The sequence below is a fragment of the Oncorhynchus keta genome, chromosome 21, assembly GCF_023373465.1.
Source record: "Oncorhynchus keta strain PuntledgeMale-10-30-2019 chromosome 21, Oket_V2, whole genome shotgun sequence".
NCBI classification, from domain to species: Eukaryota; Metazoa; Chordata; class Actinopteri; order Salmoniformes; family Salmonidae; genus Oncorhynchus; species Oncorhynchus keta.
Window position 1 is genome coordinate 9,008,046 of NC_068441.1, and position 18,439 is coordinate 9,026,484.

General features: G+C 42.9%; 1 protein-coding gene across 1 annotated transcript in view; it reads left to right on the forward strand.

Moving 5' to 3' along the window:
* The first annotated feature begins 218 nt into the window (after positions 1-218).
* The window catches only part of LOC118400069 (E3 ubiquitin-protein ligase PDZRN3-B-like), a 125,952-nt gene continuing 107,731 nt past the window's right edge, over positions 219-18,439 (forward strand). Inside the window, exons 1-3 of the mRNA XM_035796475.2 lie at positions 219-950; positions 4,894-4,980; positions 7,055-7,162. Of these exons, the coding sequence (XP_035652368.1) occupies positions 237-950; positions 4,894-4,980; positions 7,055-7,162 (909 nt within the window). The 5' untranslated portion in view covers positions 219-236. The remainder of the gene's footprint in view (positions 951-4,893; positions 4,981-7,054; positions 7,163-18,439) is intronic.

Here is an 18,439-nt window from a genome sequence, read left to right on the forward strand (position 1 = left end):
CTTCGAATTATCAGAGCAATCGTCTAATGATTGCCTTGCACTCAGGTGCGCGGCTCTTATGGCAGTTACGGTAGAGAATTCCTCCACATTTGTTTTCCCGGAGGAAGTCTCGGTCAATTAGTTTAGACAGTAAGGAGAGCTTGAAGTCAGTACTCCTCCAATGAGAAGCTAAAACACCCACTGCTCTTGCTTCGATTTGTGGGAATCCAGGCGGAATTTTGGATTTATTTAAAAACATGGGATTTGAGTTGGATCGGTTTAAAGGGGCTGTGGACCCAGATTTTAAATGTAATTTGTGTAATAAAGTTCTAGAAGACCCGCTCACTACTCCGTGTGGTCACGTCTTCTGCGCTGGCTGTGTGCTGCCTTGGGTTGTCCAGCAAAGCAGCTGCCCCGTCAAATGTCAAAGGATCTCCACGAAAGAGCTGAACCACGTTCTCCCTCTGAAAAACCTGATTATGAAGCTGGACATAAAGTGTGACAATCATGCCAGAGGCTGTGAAAAAGTGGTAAAGCTGCAACATCTGGCAGAGCACGCCGAAATGTGCGATTACTCGCCGGCAAAATGCAGGAATAAAGGATGCAACGAGGTGCTCAATCTGAAGGACATGGATGCACATATGCGCGAATCGTGTGATTGCAGACCGGTCGGGATATGCGAAAATGGATGTGGCTTGATGCTCACTCACAAAGAGCAAAAACTAGGCACCCATTGCTGTTTGAAAGCCCTGAAAGCACACAACAGTGCATTGCACGTGAAGGTGGTCAGCTTGGACAAAGAGTTCAAGAAGCAATCTTTGAAATCGAGCAAAAGAGAGAAATCTCTTCTTGCTCAACTCTCTGCGGTGCATAATGAGCTACAAATGACAGCACTGAAGTATCAGAAGAAATTCACTGAATACAGTGCAAGGATCGACTCGCTGACTAAGACCCTTGCCCCCCCGTGCAAGGTAAATTCGTTTCAAAAGACATAATTTGTGGCTATGGAATTTGTAATGCTGGTAGTTACTTTGTGATTGCCGGTTGTTCTATTGTGTGTTACTTTGTGTCTTCTGCGCGCGCACTGTCATTCTTTTCACATATGGTTTTCGAGCGCTACTTTGTTGCATGTTCCGTTACTTATCAGAGGCTTGTATTATTAACCAACGGAAAACTTTAGAGGTCCGATGTCTGCAACAAGCCCTTGACCAGACAGACTTTGAGTCTCCTGTGGTCAAACACGCTTTTATTAGTCTACTGCTTAAATGGCGTGTAATGTGATTTCCAACGACGAAGTAATTGTAGGGGCCAAGTAATGGTCAGGAGTGTTTCTTCTCCTCAGCTTGGCACAGTGTATGTCTGTCAGCTGCACGTACAGCCAGCTGGCAGCCTGGGGGAGGGGCAAATATTTACTATTGTTCTGTACACATGACTCAGGTCACAATTTCCCCCTCAAGGACCAAGCCAACCTCTTCAGGGTTGTTCGGGACTGTCTGTCTGAAGATGTTGGTAGAGAGACTGTGCTATTGTAATAACAACATGATAAAAATGTGCCTAGTTTTTTGCCATGTTCTATAGCCAACTCAACACACGGGATATAAATGGATATATGCCTCTCTTCTGGTCAGCTAGGGAGTGGTTGAAGTGTTTATGATGTTGTGTCAGTCCACATGAACCCATAGTGGAAGAGCAGGCGAGGTACAGTAGTAGAAGGCCACAAGCATTCTGAATGTAAGGTAACTGGAGAGACATGTCAGCAGTGTGACATCTTTTGACGCTTACCTAGTGTTGTTGTGGTTTTTTCTCCCTGTGTTTTTGAACTGAACATGTGTGCTTCACTGCACTACCACACCTTCACAAGATGCCAATTATCAGTTATTATAACTAACCATTTTTTTTTCAGCCTGGTAAAGAGGAAACCCTTTCAACGGAGATTCAGGTTACTTATTTAGCACTGTGTATTCAACCCTCTGAAATGACTGCACTGGACAAACTCAGTGAAAGGGGGACGCACAAAGAAAGTTGTGCTCCTCCTTGGATCTCTAATCCCTGGAAACATCTCCAAAGGTATCGTCTCTAATATGAACCGTGAAAGAAAAAAAGAGGGAAGCCAGAAAAAAAAATCTGAATGTGGATGATGTGGTTAGTTTTAAAGGATTTTTTCCCCTTCTGAATTTTCCCTTCGGATTCAGTCGAGCACTGCGAACAGGATTGCTTGGAGGAGAACTTCGGTGCACATGTGGCAGTATCAAACGGAAAGACACAGGTGGAATTAACTGTTGGAGGCTGGCAATTTGGTGACTGTCGCTGCGTTGCAAATCTTAAGAGAGCCAGCGTCTCTGTTTCTTCTTGGGCTAGTTCAGGTCACGTGCTATCAGATCCTGTGAAATGTAGGACTTATTTCAGATTCGGGGTCACATATTTGGTCCACAAGCCACCGCCAAAATATCAGTGGAGACAGTGACTGGTAGCCTCCTTTGACTGCTGAGTTTGGGGCTTGGCTTCTGATGTACAGAATTGAACAGAATAAGTAGACTGGCTTAGAACGACTGGGCTGGATACAGGAACGTTGTCTTTCACCTTGGTCCTGTTGTAAATAAGGTTACATATTGTAGGTTAGATGACTGAGAAGCAAAATCAACACTGTCTGTGACGATTGCTGTCTGCCTGTGGGATTTAGTACCTTTCTGGCATGACATGCTTACCCAACTGGTTTTTAGAAGTCCTCAGTCCTCCTTACACGTTGTCTTGGTTACTCCGTTCTGACAGATCTAGGCTGTCCTTACAATGTCTAAAAGGTAGGGGCCAAGGCTGAGTACAAAAGACTTAACTTCCTAACCTATACTTTTTTCCCCTATTCATATTGTTCATATTCCCAGATATTAGATGTGTTCAATTCCATGTTGAGTGACACAGAATCAGAATTTTCACTTAAAAAATATGTCAAACAAAAACCCTTGCTTGCAAACCATACAGCTCTATTGTGTTATTGACTGTATGTTTGTTTATCCCATGTGTAACTCAGTGTTGTTGTTGTCGTCTCACTGCTTTGCTTTATCTTGGCCAGGTCGCAGTTGTATTTGAGCTTGTTCTCAACTGGCCTACCTGGTTAAATAAAAAAACACACTAACCAACTCCTTTTTCCAAAAACGCATGTACTTCAAGAACAGTGCAGATGCAGAGTTTGGTAACAGAATGATGGTGTGTGTTGTTTGGTAACAGAATGATGGTGTGTGCTGTTTGGTAACAGAATGATGGTGTGTGCTGTTTGGTAACAGAATGATGGTGTGTGCTGTTTGGTAACAGAATGATGGTGTGTGCTGTTTGGTAACAGAATGATGGTGTGTGCTGTTTGGTAACAGAATGATGGTGTGTGCTGTTTGGTAACAGAATGATGGTGTGTGCTGTTTGGTAATAGAATGATGGTGTGTGCTGTTTGGTAACAGAATGATGGTGTGTGCTGTTTGGTAACAGAATGATGGTGTGTGCTGTTTGGTAACAGAATGATGGTGTGTGTTTGGTAACAGAATGATGGTGTGTGTGTTTGGTAACAGAATGATGGTGTGTGTTTGGTAACAGAATGATGGTGTGTGCTGTTTGGTAACAGAATGATGGTGTGTGCTGTTTGGTAACAGAATGATGGTGTGTGCTGTTTGGTAACAGAATGATGGTGTGTGCTGTTTGGTAACAGAATGATGGTGTGTGCTGTTTGGTAACAGAATGATGGTGTGTGCTGTTTGGTAACAGAATGATGGTGTGTGCTGTTTGGTAACAGAATGATGGTGTGTGCTGTTTGGTAACAGAATGATGGTGTGTGCTGTTTGGTAACAGAATGATGGTGTGTGCTGTTTGGTAACAGAATGATGGTGTGTGCTGTTTGGTAACAGAATGATGGTGTGTGCTGTTTGGTAACAGAATGATGGTGTGTGCTGTTTGGTAACAGAATGATGGTGTGTGCTGTTTGGTAACAGAATGATGGTGTGTGCTGTTTGGTAACAGAATGATGGTGTGTGCTGTTTGGTAACAAAATGACGTCTCAAACTTTGCATCTGCGCTGTTCTTGAAATAAATGTGTTTTTAGAAAATGTTGAGTCTCAGTGTTACTGTGGAATTGCACATATGCCATTATCCATTTAGTAAATGGCCAATAGTTGTCTTTTAAATGTGGAACTCACATGCATCTACACAACTTGGTCCAGCAGCAGTGCTGTACTCTGTACCCTATCCTGTAGCCTATATGGTAGCCAGGCTCAGTCATGACACTGTACATACCGTTAATATTTGCTTTTATATTTAGTCCCTGTATGCTATGGCATACTCCATACTGGGATGACAGCTGACATGATGTCCCCCCCCCCTCCCCCTGACTGTCCTCCTAAAAAGGTGGAGAGCTGACTGCACTGCGTTTCACTTGTCATCCCTTCATTGACCGAGAACTCTACTGCTGTATTAATATAAGGAGCAAATGTCTTCTGGAGCGAGAGAAGGAAAATAGCATGAACCCTTACTTGAATCAGTCACTTAACAGCTCTTTCTCAGAGCGGTTGTAGATCCACAGAAAATCATGTTGTAGATCCATACCAGCGACGTACTAAAATGTGAGAACAGGTTCATGTGATACTTTTTTACATATCAATTTACTGTGTATGGAGTAGTCTTGGATTTGACCCATTTTACCTCTGGCTATTTCTATACCTAAAATACACCATTCAGTTCTAAGTCAATTTCCTAGATTTATTTCAGTCCTTTCTACTGTGTCGTTCAGAGTTATTTTTGTGTCGTTTCGAAGTGAAAATAAGCTCCAGTTCTCCATCGCTCAGGGGGGGTCATTGATTTTGTTAAATCATTCGTGTTATTCAGTGACATTTGTGGGTTGCTAATGACTACCTGTCTTCTGCCTGCGTCTGTCCACAGGGTGGGGAGACCAAAAACATCACAGCCATCCTTCATCGGGAGGGCGGTTCTCTGGGCTTCAACATCGTGGGAGGACGACCATGCACGGTAAGTGGAATCTCTGCGGTTACTGTTTTATCTCGTTGATGGTCTGCCAAATGTCGTATGGGAAGTCCGGGATGGAGGCACATACTTGAACCACAATGAATTCTAATTTAGTGTTTTACCCCTTTACTGACATAGACATAGCTTAGACAGTAATACACTGCACCTTTCTCTCTTGAGCCTAATGTGGATGGACCGCATCAATCAAGGTTTTATTGTGTTAGTATATTGGTTGGGTTTAGCGGATTTGGTTTTTCAGATAAAAACTATAATTACTTTATATGAGTGTTAAATGAAGGATTATGACTGTGCCTCCAGTTTTTTTCCATCTTTAATTGAGGGGACATGTAATGACATGGTTAACACAGACCAGCTGTGAAATAGGTCCTCTGCCCTGGGCTGATAACCTTTTATGACTTCTGTATTTGCTGTCTCACAGACAAGCATTAATGATTCCATGGAGTCTGATAAGAGTGTCAGTGTTGAAAATGTCACTGCTGACTTGGGATCCGAGCGCATATTCACAAAGATTCTTAGAGTAGGAGTGCTGATATAGGATCAGTTTGGCCTTTTTCTAGATGATAATGACTAGAATAATATTTGACAGGAGGGACCTGATCCAAGATCGGCACTCCTACTCTGAGATACTTTTGAAAATTCAGGAACTGGGTCTCCCATACATGGAGCCTCTCTCTGTCTCTCTCTGCGTCTCTCTGTGTGTGCAAAACTGGCCCCGTTGAAATGGTGTTCGCAGTATCTGTTTCACTGGGAAGAATGTGTGCCAAAGGGTTCCACTCAGGGGTGTTTTTCTGGGTTTCATTACAACATCCGAAGCAGATTTTTATTTTTTTCTTAATTCCATGGTCTTGTTGATTTGTAACCTTTCTCGTTCCCTTGACAGAACCATACATCAAGCTCAACCCAAAGAGAGTCCAGAGGATACAGTCAACTTGCTCGCAGTGTTTTTAAGGCTCCGGATGAATTCATAAAGAGGTCACCAAATCCTCCACAAGAAACGATTGATTTGAACGGAAATAACATAGAGGCTTTGCAGCTTTTGACACATGGCATTTTCATCCTTTTCATCCTTGACTGGGGTTGATACGATGGGGAGGCCAGGATGGGTTGGGTCGCCAGGATAACTATGATTAAGGGCTGGCCTTTGTAGAAAATCGAGGGTCTAAATGCTGGGGGATTCATGGCAAAGCATCGGGCCTCTCACACTGCCCTGTTGTGACATTCCGTTGGCACTCCAGGCCATTTTTTTTGGGTGCATCGTGTTGGTTTCACAGTAAACACTGTGCTGTGATGAGCTCGGATAAAAGAGGAAGCAGACCTGAAATAATGAATTACAGCATTCACAGCTTGATTTCTGAGGTTTCTTTAAGTATTCCATAAAAATTTAGCACAGTATTGCACGACTTGGCAGAGGTGCGGGTTGGATTGATGTGGTTTTAAGAGGAGCTGAGATAGATGTTGGCAGTGGTTTTGTTAAGCCAATCATAGCTTTTTCAACTCAGGGGTCACAGCCTCACCGATGGACGCAGAGTGTACCCATCCAACACATCCATTCAACATTTAGCCCCTCTAAGGGGATGGGTCGTAGTTGCAATCTCCAGCCCTGGGAAACATGTCAACTGGCAGGCCATTTTGGCACTGGGGTTGTGTGGACCACAATATTAAGCCCTGTGTAATGTGCACCTGCAACCCACTAGTGAGTCACTGCGGGCTGTTGATCCATGCGGTTAATCGCTGGGTTAATCCAGGCTGCGTTGATGACTGCGGTTGTGTTCACATGTGACTGCAGGGTGTCTCTGACCCTGATTGGTGAGAATGGGTAATGGGAAAACCATTTAGAATTGTCTGCATATTATCCTCAGGACCTTTCGAAGTAGGTTAGGCAGTTTTAGCAAGAGACTTGTTTAATATTTTAAAGATCTTATTTTTTCGGAAGAATTTGAAGTCGATTATCATGTATTTTAGTTTCATTTTTTTTTTTATGTAGTCATCTTCAATGGTTACAATGATTTCTTATCCAATTTGATCCATGTGTAATCTGAGAGAGTTTCTCCCACAGGACGACCATGCTGGCCCTTCGAATGAAGGGATCTTTGTATCTAAGATTGTTGAGAACGGACCAGCAGACAAGGAGGGAGGCCTTCAGATCCACGACAGAATAATGGAGGTATGTGACCTGTACCATTTCATGTGAAGGCCAATTCAGTATGCAGCCCTTTAACCATATCTGGAGTCTTGGTATTCACATGCATACGTTGTAATGTTAGCACCAGAGAACCAGATACTCTACAACACCCTAGCACACAACAGTAACCACTTCAAGCAGCAGTAACAAGTGGCTGAAATCCTGCTGTTCATTCAGATTCATCATAAGCTCCCTTGACAATAGACAGATTGAGCCACCAAAACCGACAGCAATATACTTGGCGCCTTGTGACTTAAGACCGCTGGGGCCTCCAAGTGGCCTAGTCGCCTGGTCTGTAAGGAGAGATTAGTTAACGTGCCGTGTGAATGTGTGTCAGTGTGACTTACTGGGAGAAGGGCTGTGTGAGCGGGATACCAGGGGGAACCGGTGTACGGGGTTATATGAGAGGACACCTCTTGTTACGCTCAGTTAATAGCCATTCATCTTGAATCAAGTTAAAATAAAGCAAATTTAGCTTAAAGATGCAATATGCAGAAATCTCTCCAGCATTTCCTGGTTGCTAAAATTCAAATAGTAATTTCAGTTTATGGGACAAAACAAGAAATTGGGTCCAATGTGTGTAGAATCATTGTACCATCTAAACCGCTGTGAAATATATTTTCAATAGCCGAAAATATTGTATTTTCAGCTGTTTAAGCTGGTGTACAAAACCGAAAGGAAAAGATGCAAAAATGTAATTTAAGAACGGGAAGCAAAGAAATGGCGCACATAGAACAGATGTACCGTTTATTAGACTTGCTTTCAATGTTCATTTGGTCAGGTCATCCAAAAAGTGTAATACTGCAGCTTTAAAGATGACATTGGACCCACATTGGTGTTTTTGTCTCTGTATTGTCTTTGACTTAGTGGGGGAGAAGTCACAGAGAGGAAGGTGGAGAACGTTAAGAGAATGAGGACATTGAGAATGGAACTAGGGACCCTATTCAGTGACGCTCTCTCAAGATGAGTGGGGTGACTAAACAAAACAGAACCAAATAAAAAATATCGTTGCTGAATCCCCGTGGTGCTTTTCATTTGATAGGGGGGGGGGAATCTAATATCAGAGGTGGTTTAAGTTTCTCAGCAGCCATCTTTGTTACAGCTAAGCTGTAAAAATGACCTTGTCATATACGGATTCTTCCCTGGTTGAAGAGAGATGTGTAATTGAGTCAGTTCAGTTGTGTTTCCTACCTGGGGTGATGGAAGTCTCAGTGGGACCTAGTGATTCATTGGGGGGGGGGGGAAATGAATAGCAAGAACCCACCGGCGGTTCCGTGTACTGTACTCCCAACCCTGTGTGGCTAAACCAACAGTAGCCTCATCCTGCTATGTGGGGCGCCGTGCACAGCTGGAGCGTGCATTTTTAAACCTGCACCACCGGAACCCTTCCAGGTACTGCCTCGTCTCTCCCACATGTCTTCTGTTTCTTTCTTTCTTAAGTGCTGCTCAAATGGCTCCAGCTTTTCTCTACTTTGAGGTTGGAATCACTGTGATGCAGTTTAAATGGTTGTTTGTGGATGTGGCACATTTTTATTAAGTTCCTGGCGTTTTGTTATGTAGGCTAAGTGAAAGTTGAAGACTGTAATTTGTCCAAATCCACATCATTTATATTTTTGTGGTACTATGCCCCTTTTATTTTTGCTCAGATTCTCAACAAAGGACTGCGTGACCTGACAGCAAACAGGACATGGGTGTCACATGTCATGTTTTAATATTCTGATTTCATTGTCCCTATCCCCTTTACAGTTGGGCCCGCGCAGGTGTGTGAGACGCAACAGCTTCAGTGTTTACTCCTCACCCCCAACCCATTTCTATTGCCTTTTGAAAATCAAAGCTTTTTTCTTCTTTATTTTTAATGAACACCATATGAAAGTAAAATCCCATCATGTGGATCACCACTCATTTCATGCGCCACAAAAAAAAGCTCCAGTGCCTTTTGCCCAGCTGCGGTGATCAGCTGGCGTAAATGGAGCCATTTACAAAACATGTGGAACTAAGACGTAATAACAAGTTCAACTGAGGAGGCACACGCACTGGGGTCACTTCTTTCATACATACTAACTAGTGATGCGGGGTCGATACAGTTAATTATCGGGATATTATTTTTGATGCATCTTTTTTGACAATATCACAATGTTGTTTTTGCGCTAGTTGGCCGTGCCTGCTTGTTCTCCGTCTACTTTCTAAACACTGAGCCAATTCATTTTCCGCACTTTAAAAAAAAATGCATTTCCATGACTTATCAAAACTAGTTCTCATGGCTCTCTTGTCCCTCTGCAGCAGACGTATGGTGAGCAAACACGTTTGGAACGTCGAATCGCAACGAAATCACAGTATCGAATCACAATCCATATAGAATCGCAATCCATATCGTATCGGCACGGGAAGTATCATGATAATACCGCATCGTGAGGTCCCTGGCAATTCCCAGCCCTACTACAAACACACATAGTGTGGTGTTCGGTCTTCCTCTTGTGAAGGTGTTAGTTCCAGTAAGTATACATGGATGTAACATGTCCATGATGATCCAGGATTGTTCCTCCTTAACAGACTCTTAGTGGAGGAGTGTGATCATGGCAGATGTCCCTCCTCTGCACCACTGCTAACACTTCAGCCTGGGATGAATCTGCTCATGAATGCCTCCTTGTTCAGCACAGACATGTTCTTGTAACTTGGAGCAGTGTTTGCTTTTGCTCAGTCTCCACGAGCTGAAATTGTAATACATAGGTTTGATTCAATTAAACTCACGGGGCTGGGTATAGGGCGAAGAGTGTAATGTACCTACTCGAAAGGGGACTTAGTTCAGCTAATGTTTTCACTTTCTCTTTGAAATGAGAGAGCTGTGTTGAAGTAAGAAATGGCATTCAAGCATGTCTTCCTTTTTGGGGGGGCAACTGTTAAAAGGATATTATCTATCTGCCTGCCCATTTCATCTTGCCCCAGTCTCCGAGGCATTGATAAGTTCTTCACATTGACAATCCACACATGGGCTGTGTGTGTGTATGACACCACACGGACGCAAGCATTGTTAGAGCCAATAAAAATGGAACACAAATGTGTGCTTTGCGGTTCTTGTCTCCAGGAAATGGCGCAGGATATTTACTCGTGTCTCACATGTTATGCTGAATCGTAGCATCTTTGTTTGAATGACTAAACCAATGTCACAATCCTAAAATGACTGCCTGATCTCTCAGGATCGAGTTGTTGTTTTTGTAAGGAATCCAAGTGCAAGAACAGGAAGAGGACGCTGAGCCTGAGACTACAGTTGTAAATGTCACCTTGTAAATCCTCTGCAAACACTCAGGTCATGGAGGGCGAACAACAACAACTACTTTAAAAAATAAACGGACATTGAGGAGATGCCAGTTCTAGTCTTGGAGGACATGTTATTGCCAGCAGAAATGTGTCCAAATTTAAAGTTAAACTCGATATGACGTTGCCACGAGCAGCGCCGGAGATATTGAAATGAGCGAGATGCAACACTTCGCTCTCACACGGTATCTGCTCATGTGCACGGTTTGCCTTCACGCTGTCACAGCGTGGTAGCCACGGAACCAAAACAGCAAAGAAGTTGAGCCTCGCAGTTCAACGCTCTGTTGTTGCGGAAATTGACCCGCTATACTGTTTAATTTCTGCATCTACGTTACATCGCTAAGTCTACCTTTAATTGTGGCAGCAATGTAAGCTTTAGTCAAGAATCCCCCCTGGGCTGACGGTGTCATCCTAAAGCCCGTCTCAAGTCTGTCAAAGTAATAGTGTTCAGAGTCCAGTTTAGTGTCGCTGTTGTGTTTACTTGCTTGGTGACTCTCCCTGTTTCTTCTGTAGTGTTTGAAGTGAAGGCTCAAGACAAGGTTCTGATAGATGGAGCTTAGCAGGAATAACACAACTTTGGGCCACATCTCTTGTAAATGTCCATTCTATGGTGTCATCAGCTGCGTTTTTATTTAGCTCACTGTCATATGGTACTGATTTTAATGAACGTGCTTTAGGTAATTTTTTTCTTCAGAAATGAATGTGATTTTCTTCTTTGGGCATTATGGAGTTTATTGTTGTTAGAAGAGTGACTTCACAGTTTGGCTCCACAGACATGCATTGACTAGCCACCCTGAATAGAACCGAAATAGCATGCAATATGTTTCTACACAACACAAACACACCGGGCGTAACATATGACAATATTTATTCTCAGGCAATGACTTGTGGTTTTTCTAATCTGCTTGGAAGTGCATGGGGAGGACTGTGGTGGGAAAATGGCTCTGTTTACAACCACATCAGTACTGCAGTAACACTATTTTGACAATGATAATATTATATTTACCTCTTGACTCAATCAACCTCATTGCATTTGACTTACCCCTCACCCTTCCCCTTTTTAAAAAAATTGACTTTGAAATGTGTATCATAAGTTCATGGAAATATTTTTAACTGCTACGACTGACTATTGCAAAAACGACAATGTAACATTTAGCTTAGGATACCTACTGACTGCCGTTTTGTACCCCCACAAATTCCCATATTAGGATTGGTTGAAGGATTGGACACTATTCATCATGTCAATTCTGTGACCTGGTCCTTAGAGAAGGGAGGAGGTGACATCCTTGTCTAAGGTATGGAATTCTGCAGGCCACACCAGAGCAGTCCCTCCTTATCTTCCTGTGACCACTGAGCTGTGAGGTTACCCACAGTGCACCACTTAACACCCCATACCTCCCCCTAGTTATTTTAGTGACGACTCACCAGCCAGACCCTCCCGGTGCTAAATGGCAGCCATCTGTGGAAGATGGCTGATTAGAAATGTGAGTTGAGTGGAGGGGCGACCAAAGCATGCATGTTGATGAGGCCTAATTCTGTTTGAAGTCTTGGTGTTAGCATTCCTCCCACTTCCCGGGCAGGCCAGGCAAGGGGGACAGCGATGTTTGGACAGTTTGAGGGAAAACCAGCTCTGCTCTGCTGTGTTCCCACTTGTTGCAAAGTGGCCCTGTCCCTACCCTATAGGGAAACATGGTGATCGCCCAAGTTTCTGCGGAAAAAATATTCTAAGCTTTTTTCTTAAAGTTTTGCTCAAAGAGAGTAGTTTGCGAATGTTATTTTTTAAACCTACACCACCTTTTGAAACATATATTGAATATCTTAAAGTTATTCTTTTGTATGTTATCTAAAATTGTATTTCAATCACGAGTGAACCTCTAGAACTTGGGTTAAAAGGATTTAAGGATATTCGTCATTTTGTATTACAGCTTAACTGTTTTAATTCAGTATTCAATGTGAACGAATTGGATGTACTTCCAGTACATGAGTCTGTGATAGATTTAGACCTTTCCCAACCAGGGCCCCTCTCCTTCCATTCCCCTCAGAGGGACAGAATGCCAGTATGGTGTGGGCGGTCTGTACCCACTGTCACTAATAAGTTGTCACAGCACATGGCATCTTGGACAGGCTGAGTCACAAGTTCCCATGTGTTATTTCTGACCCGGAGGCTATGAGGAACAGAAATGGCAGTTATTTCCCTAAGGGGATCACATGTTGTTTGGCATCCCGAGGCAAGAAGCAGGCCTTTGTCAGGGCCTTTATTGAATTTAGGCCCCTGTGCAATTGGCCTCTCTCTCTCTCGCTGTCTGTGTTTTTCTCTGTTTTCTCTATTGCTCTCTCTTGCCCTTGCTCCCTGCTCAATACTCCAGTCTCTTTGGCCCTCCCTACTAAAGAGCTCTAGTCTACAGGCCCGGCAGGCAGGCCAGTTTCAGCAGCACAGGAAGGCACATTCCGAGGCTCTCTGGCTAAGCTAAGGCAGGGACATTAAATCAAATGCAACTTTTAAAGAGGCCATAATCAGCTTCTGGTGGTGGCCGCTGCACTGTGCCGGGCGCACACACGGACAGAATGGCCGCCTTTGTGGTTTAAGCAGTGAGTGCCACCGACTGGAACAGTCACAAGGCACATCTTTGTTTTCCCTTCTCCATAGGGAAAAGAGAGCGAGGTTTTATGAAGCTGTGGAGTGATTACATATACAACCCTGAGAGGGTGTGAGGTGAACTCGCTCCTCGGCGGTGCCGGCCAGCTCCTCTTTTTCTGCACCGCCACTGTACGCCAATGCCACACACAAAAACAATATAGCATTTTCCACTGTGTTTAAACGGCGTCCTTCCTCAAAGGAGAGCTGACGGTTGATGATTTTCATGGAGACACTCTGTCTGGCCTACTGTAAATGTGTTTGCTTTGCTCCGACACCAGTCTAGTTAAAGGTTGGCTCGGCTCTCTCTCTTTATTCATAGGGCCCACTCCCTTTAATTTATGGCCCCTGAAAGGTTTAGGGGGCAGAAATAGACAGGTGTAATTAAGGATGATTTTCCTGCCAATTAATCATTGGTATTGTGTAAGCGACTCAGTAACAATAAGCTCAGGTTACCAGTTGCTCTCCCTGTCGGCCCCTGACTCCCCCTGTGGACTGCCCACTGTCTCCCTAATTAACTACCCCCAATTAAATGCTAATAGGCTGATTAACAGACCTTTGTTGTGCTGTATTGGCCCGGCATTTCCTCCTGGTGGCCCTCTGAAATGTGTAAAGACTGCAGCACGTTAATCACTGCCCACTCTTGAGTGATCTCTGTGGGCTCGGCAGGGACCGGCCAGCTTCACGCTCCACTGTTCTCCAGCTTGTTTCACTGTGATTGATATCCTTACAACAACAACAAAAAGCCCAGAGTCTGAACCACCGTTGTTTCTATGATTTCATCTGTGTATTATGTGAACTACAAAAGTCAGGGAGGACCAGCGATTTAAGAAATGCTCCATGCAGTAAAATCAATTATGGGACAGAGGCTGCTTGTCATAACCCACAGCTGTACACTTTAGGATAAATCACACATAATGCTGACATGCATGTGGTTTTGGGTGGAAAGTTTGGGTGTAGGGTTTTATTTATAAAATAATCATAATTTTATGGGAATGGAGCTTTCCTAATATGGAGTTTAACAGATGGAAGAAGAGAAGTATATTTTCCTTAAGATACTTGGGACTGGGAGGTTTTTATGACACAGTCCAGCATTGTAGTGAAACATGGAAGTACTTTCCTGGTTTACTTCCTGGATATTTTTTTTCTTTCTTCTAAAGTTGGCTTCAGACTGTGTGTGTGTGTGGCTGTTCCTATCGAAATAGCCATACTTTGAATTTGAACAAAGTTTGTTCAATATTTCAACGGTCACTTCGTGTTCCAACATCAGGCCCTTCAGCTGGCTGTATAGATTTCCAGCTCTACAGATGTCTCATTTCCTATCATAAAGCATACGAGTGGATGTAATGTGTTCTCTTCAAATGGAAACTACGAGCTCCTGTGACTGTTGAATTAATAGTCCATTTTTCACCGGTGCTTTTCAATCGGGTACACACGTTATGTTGAGCTATACTGTATACGCTGAAATACATGGCAGGAAACCCTTCTTGCAGAGTGACATATAACAAACACCCCATAAAAGGTCTTTGTCTACCTGCACTGCAGCCAGACCTCTGTCTAAACTGCTTGGTAACTCAAACTCACTTTTCCATTGGAATACAGTCAAAGCTCTCCCAGGTGCCAGTGGGTGTGTAACTGTACAGTGTTTTGCTTTGTAAGGGTCTTTGGATTTTATTCAGGGAGAAGAACACACAGCGTGTATCATTGTGCTACAGGTAATTCTCCCTTTTCTGACTTGCAGATGATGGGTGATATCTGAGCTAATTAGAAAACATCGCGTTGCATGTTTCTTTAGAAACAAATAAACTACTGTACAAGTCATGCAGAGAAAATGCTCCTCCATTTGCAGTACGTCACAAAGAGACACCTGCTCCAACATCTCAATAGGCTGTTGCCTGTCTGGACAGTGGACGGGTCACAACGTGTCATTGGATGCTGGAACGGTATCCCAGGATGCTTTGATGTAGCACAAATTCAAGGCTTCGTGGTGGCAGCCTGGCCTCCATTGTACAACACCTTCTTCCATTCGCTAATCCTGACAACACGGGCCGCTTTAGAATTCTAATGCTCCCATCCTCTCGTGAGCCTTTTTTTTTTCAAGAGGGTTTGTAGATGGACGCCCTTTGACTTGGCAAGAAAAGTGTAACCGGGCGGCTGCTGCGCACCTTTCTGATGCAAATGTGCGAAGAGAAAAACGATGTTCGTCAGCTTGGTTCGTTACGCATTACGCTGGTCTTTCCTTTCTCTCTCTCCCTTGAGAGGGATGTTTCGCTTTCAAGTGGTACCTTTCTGTCTGAATTAAACCTTTTTCTTTAGAGAGAAATTGGCAGAACTTCCACAACTAGGAAGAGGTTGAGGAACTCACACACACAAATACCTACTTCCTCCACTCATGTCTCTTCTGTATGCCTTCACAATCAATGAAGAGTAGAACTTTTCAGCTTTCTCTCTCCTCTCTCCTCTCTCTCATGTTTAAATTAATGATATTTACCCATTTGATTCTTAAAGAATATAACTTAGAAATGCCTCATCAACTGTCGTACCCCATCAGAACTAAAAATATAAGCTTATTTTACCAAATTATTTGTAAACAATGTACAGTGGCTAGAAAAAGTATGTTAACCCTTTGTAATTACCAGAATTTCTGCATAAATTGGTCATATAACTTGATCTGATCTTCATCTAAAGCACAACAATAGACAAACACAGTGTGCTTAAACTAATAACACACAAATTATTGTATTTTGTCTATACTGAATACCTCATTTAAACATTCACAGTGTAGGTTGGAAAAGTATGTGAAGCCCTAGGACACATTGTGCATGACACAAGTAATTTTTCCAACAATTGTTTATAGACAAATTATTCCAGTGTCTCAGAAGTTTACATACACTAAGTTGACTGTGCCTTTAAACAGCTTGGACAATTCCAGAAAATGGTATCATGGCTTTAGAAGCGTCTGATAGGCTAATTGACATAATCTGAGTCAATTGGAGGTGTACCTGTGGATGTATTTCAAGGCCTACCTTCAAACTCGATGCCTCTGCTTGACATCATGGGAAAATAAAAATAAATCAGCCAAGACCTCAAATTGTAGACCTCCACAAGTCTGGTTCATCCTTGGGAGCAATTTCCGAACGCCTGAAGGTACCATGTTCATCTGTATAAACAATAGTATGCAAGTATAAACACTGTGGGAACACGCAGCCGTCATACTGCTCAGGAAGAAGATGCGTTCCGCCTCCTAGAGATGAACGTATTTTGGTGCGAAAAGTGCAAATCAATCCCAAAACAACAGCAAAGGACCTTGTGAAGATGCTGGAGGAAACCGTTACAAAGGTATCTATATCCACAGTAAAATGAGTCCTATATCAACAAAACCTGAACGGCCGCTCAGCAAGGAAGAAGCCACTGCTCTAAAACCTCCATAAAAAGCCAGACTACAGTTTGCAAATGCACATGAGGACAAAGATTGTACTTTTTGGAGAAATGTCCTCTGGTCTGATGAAATAAAAATACAACTGTTTGGCCATAATGACCATCGTTATGTTTGGAGGACAGGGGGAGGCTTGCAAGCTGAAGATCACCATCCCAACCATGAAGACATTTCTGACTCACTGGGAATGTGATGAAAGAAATAAAAGCTGAAAGAAATCATTCTCTCTACTATTATTCTGACATTTCACATGATTAGAATGTGATGATCCTAACTGACCCAAGACATCATTTTTACTAGGATTACATTTTCAGCAATTGTGAAGCTGAGTTTAAATGTATTTGGATAAGGTGTATGTAAACTTCCGACTTCAACTGTAACTCTAAAAGCCTTGATGTTCATCAGTCCACGGTAAGACAAATTGTCTATAAATTTAGAATTCAGCACGGTTGCGATGACTGCAAGAGCACAGTGCCGAATGCTCAATGAGGTTAAGAAGAATCCTAGAGTGTCAGCTAAAGACTTACAGAAATCTCTGGAACATGCTAAAATCTATCATGAGTCAACGATACGTAAAACACTAAACAAGAATGGTGTTCATGGGAGGACACCATGGAAGAACCCTCTGCTGTCCAGAAAGAGTCTAAAGTTTGCAAAAGTGCACCTGGATGTTCCACAGGGGCTACTGGCAACATATTCTGTGGACAGATGATACTATAGTTGAGTAGTATGGAAGGAACACACAACACTGTGTGGTGGAAAAAAAAAAAAGGCACAGCACACCAACATCAAAACCTCATCCTAACTGTAAAGTATGGTGGAGGGAGGGTCGTGGTTTGTGGCTGCCTCAGTGCCTGGACAGCTTGCTGTCATTGACAGAAAAATGAATTCCCAAGTTTATTGAGATATTTTGCAGGAGAATGTTAAGCTATCTGTCCGCCAATTGAAGCTCAACAGAAGTTGTGTGACGCAACAGGACAACGACCCAAAACACAGAAGTAAATCAACAACAGAAGAAAATGCGCCAGTCAAGAGTCCTGACCTCAACCCGATTTGAGATGCTGTGGCATGACTTCGAGAGCAGTTCACACCAGACACCCAAGAATATTGCTGAACTGAAAGAGTTTTGTTAAGAGGAATGGTCCAAAATTCCTCCTGCCCTTTGTGCAGGTCTGATCCGCAACTACATAAAATGTTTGGTTGAGGTTATTGCTGCCAAAGGAGGGTCAACCAGTTATTAAATCCAAGGGTTCACATACTTTTCCCACCCTGCACTCTGAATGTTTACACGGTGTGTTCAATAAAGACATGAAAACGTATAATTACGTGTGTTATTAGTTTAAGCAGACTGTGTTTTGTCTGTTGTGACCTAGATGAAGAACAGATCAAAACTTATGACCAATATATGCAGAAATCCAGTTATTTCCAAAGGGTTCACATACTTTTTCTTGCCACTGTAATTGTAAACTAACAGCCTCAAAACATGATTAAAACTATAATTTTGACATCACAGATGGTCAGTCTTTGTATTCATAGCTCTATAAATGAATATGAAAGTGGTTACATTTCTCTAGCCCCATCCCGTAGCTTTTTACCAAAACAGTGGTGGGGTCCGCCTAGGCTTTGTTATTGTTTGATCTGCAGATTACACCTTTAATCAAGAAACATATCTGTTTTTCATTACAAGATGTGGGGGAACATAATTTAAGCAAAACCACAGTCATGTGTTTAAATGGTCTGTGTTGCTGAGTTGGGTTACATCAAATCAAATCTAATCAAATTTATTTATATAGCCCTTCGTACATCAGCTGATATCTCAAAGTGCTGTACAGAAACCCAGCCTAAAACCCCAAACAGCAAACAATGCAGGTGTAAA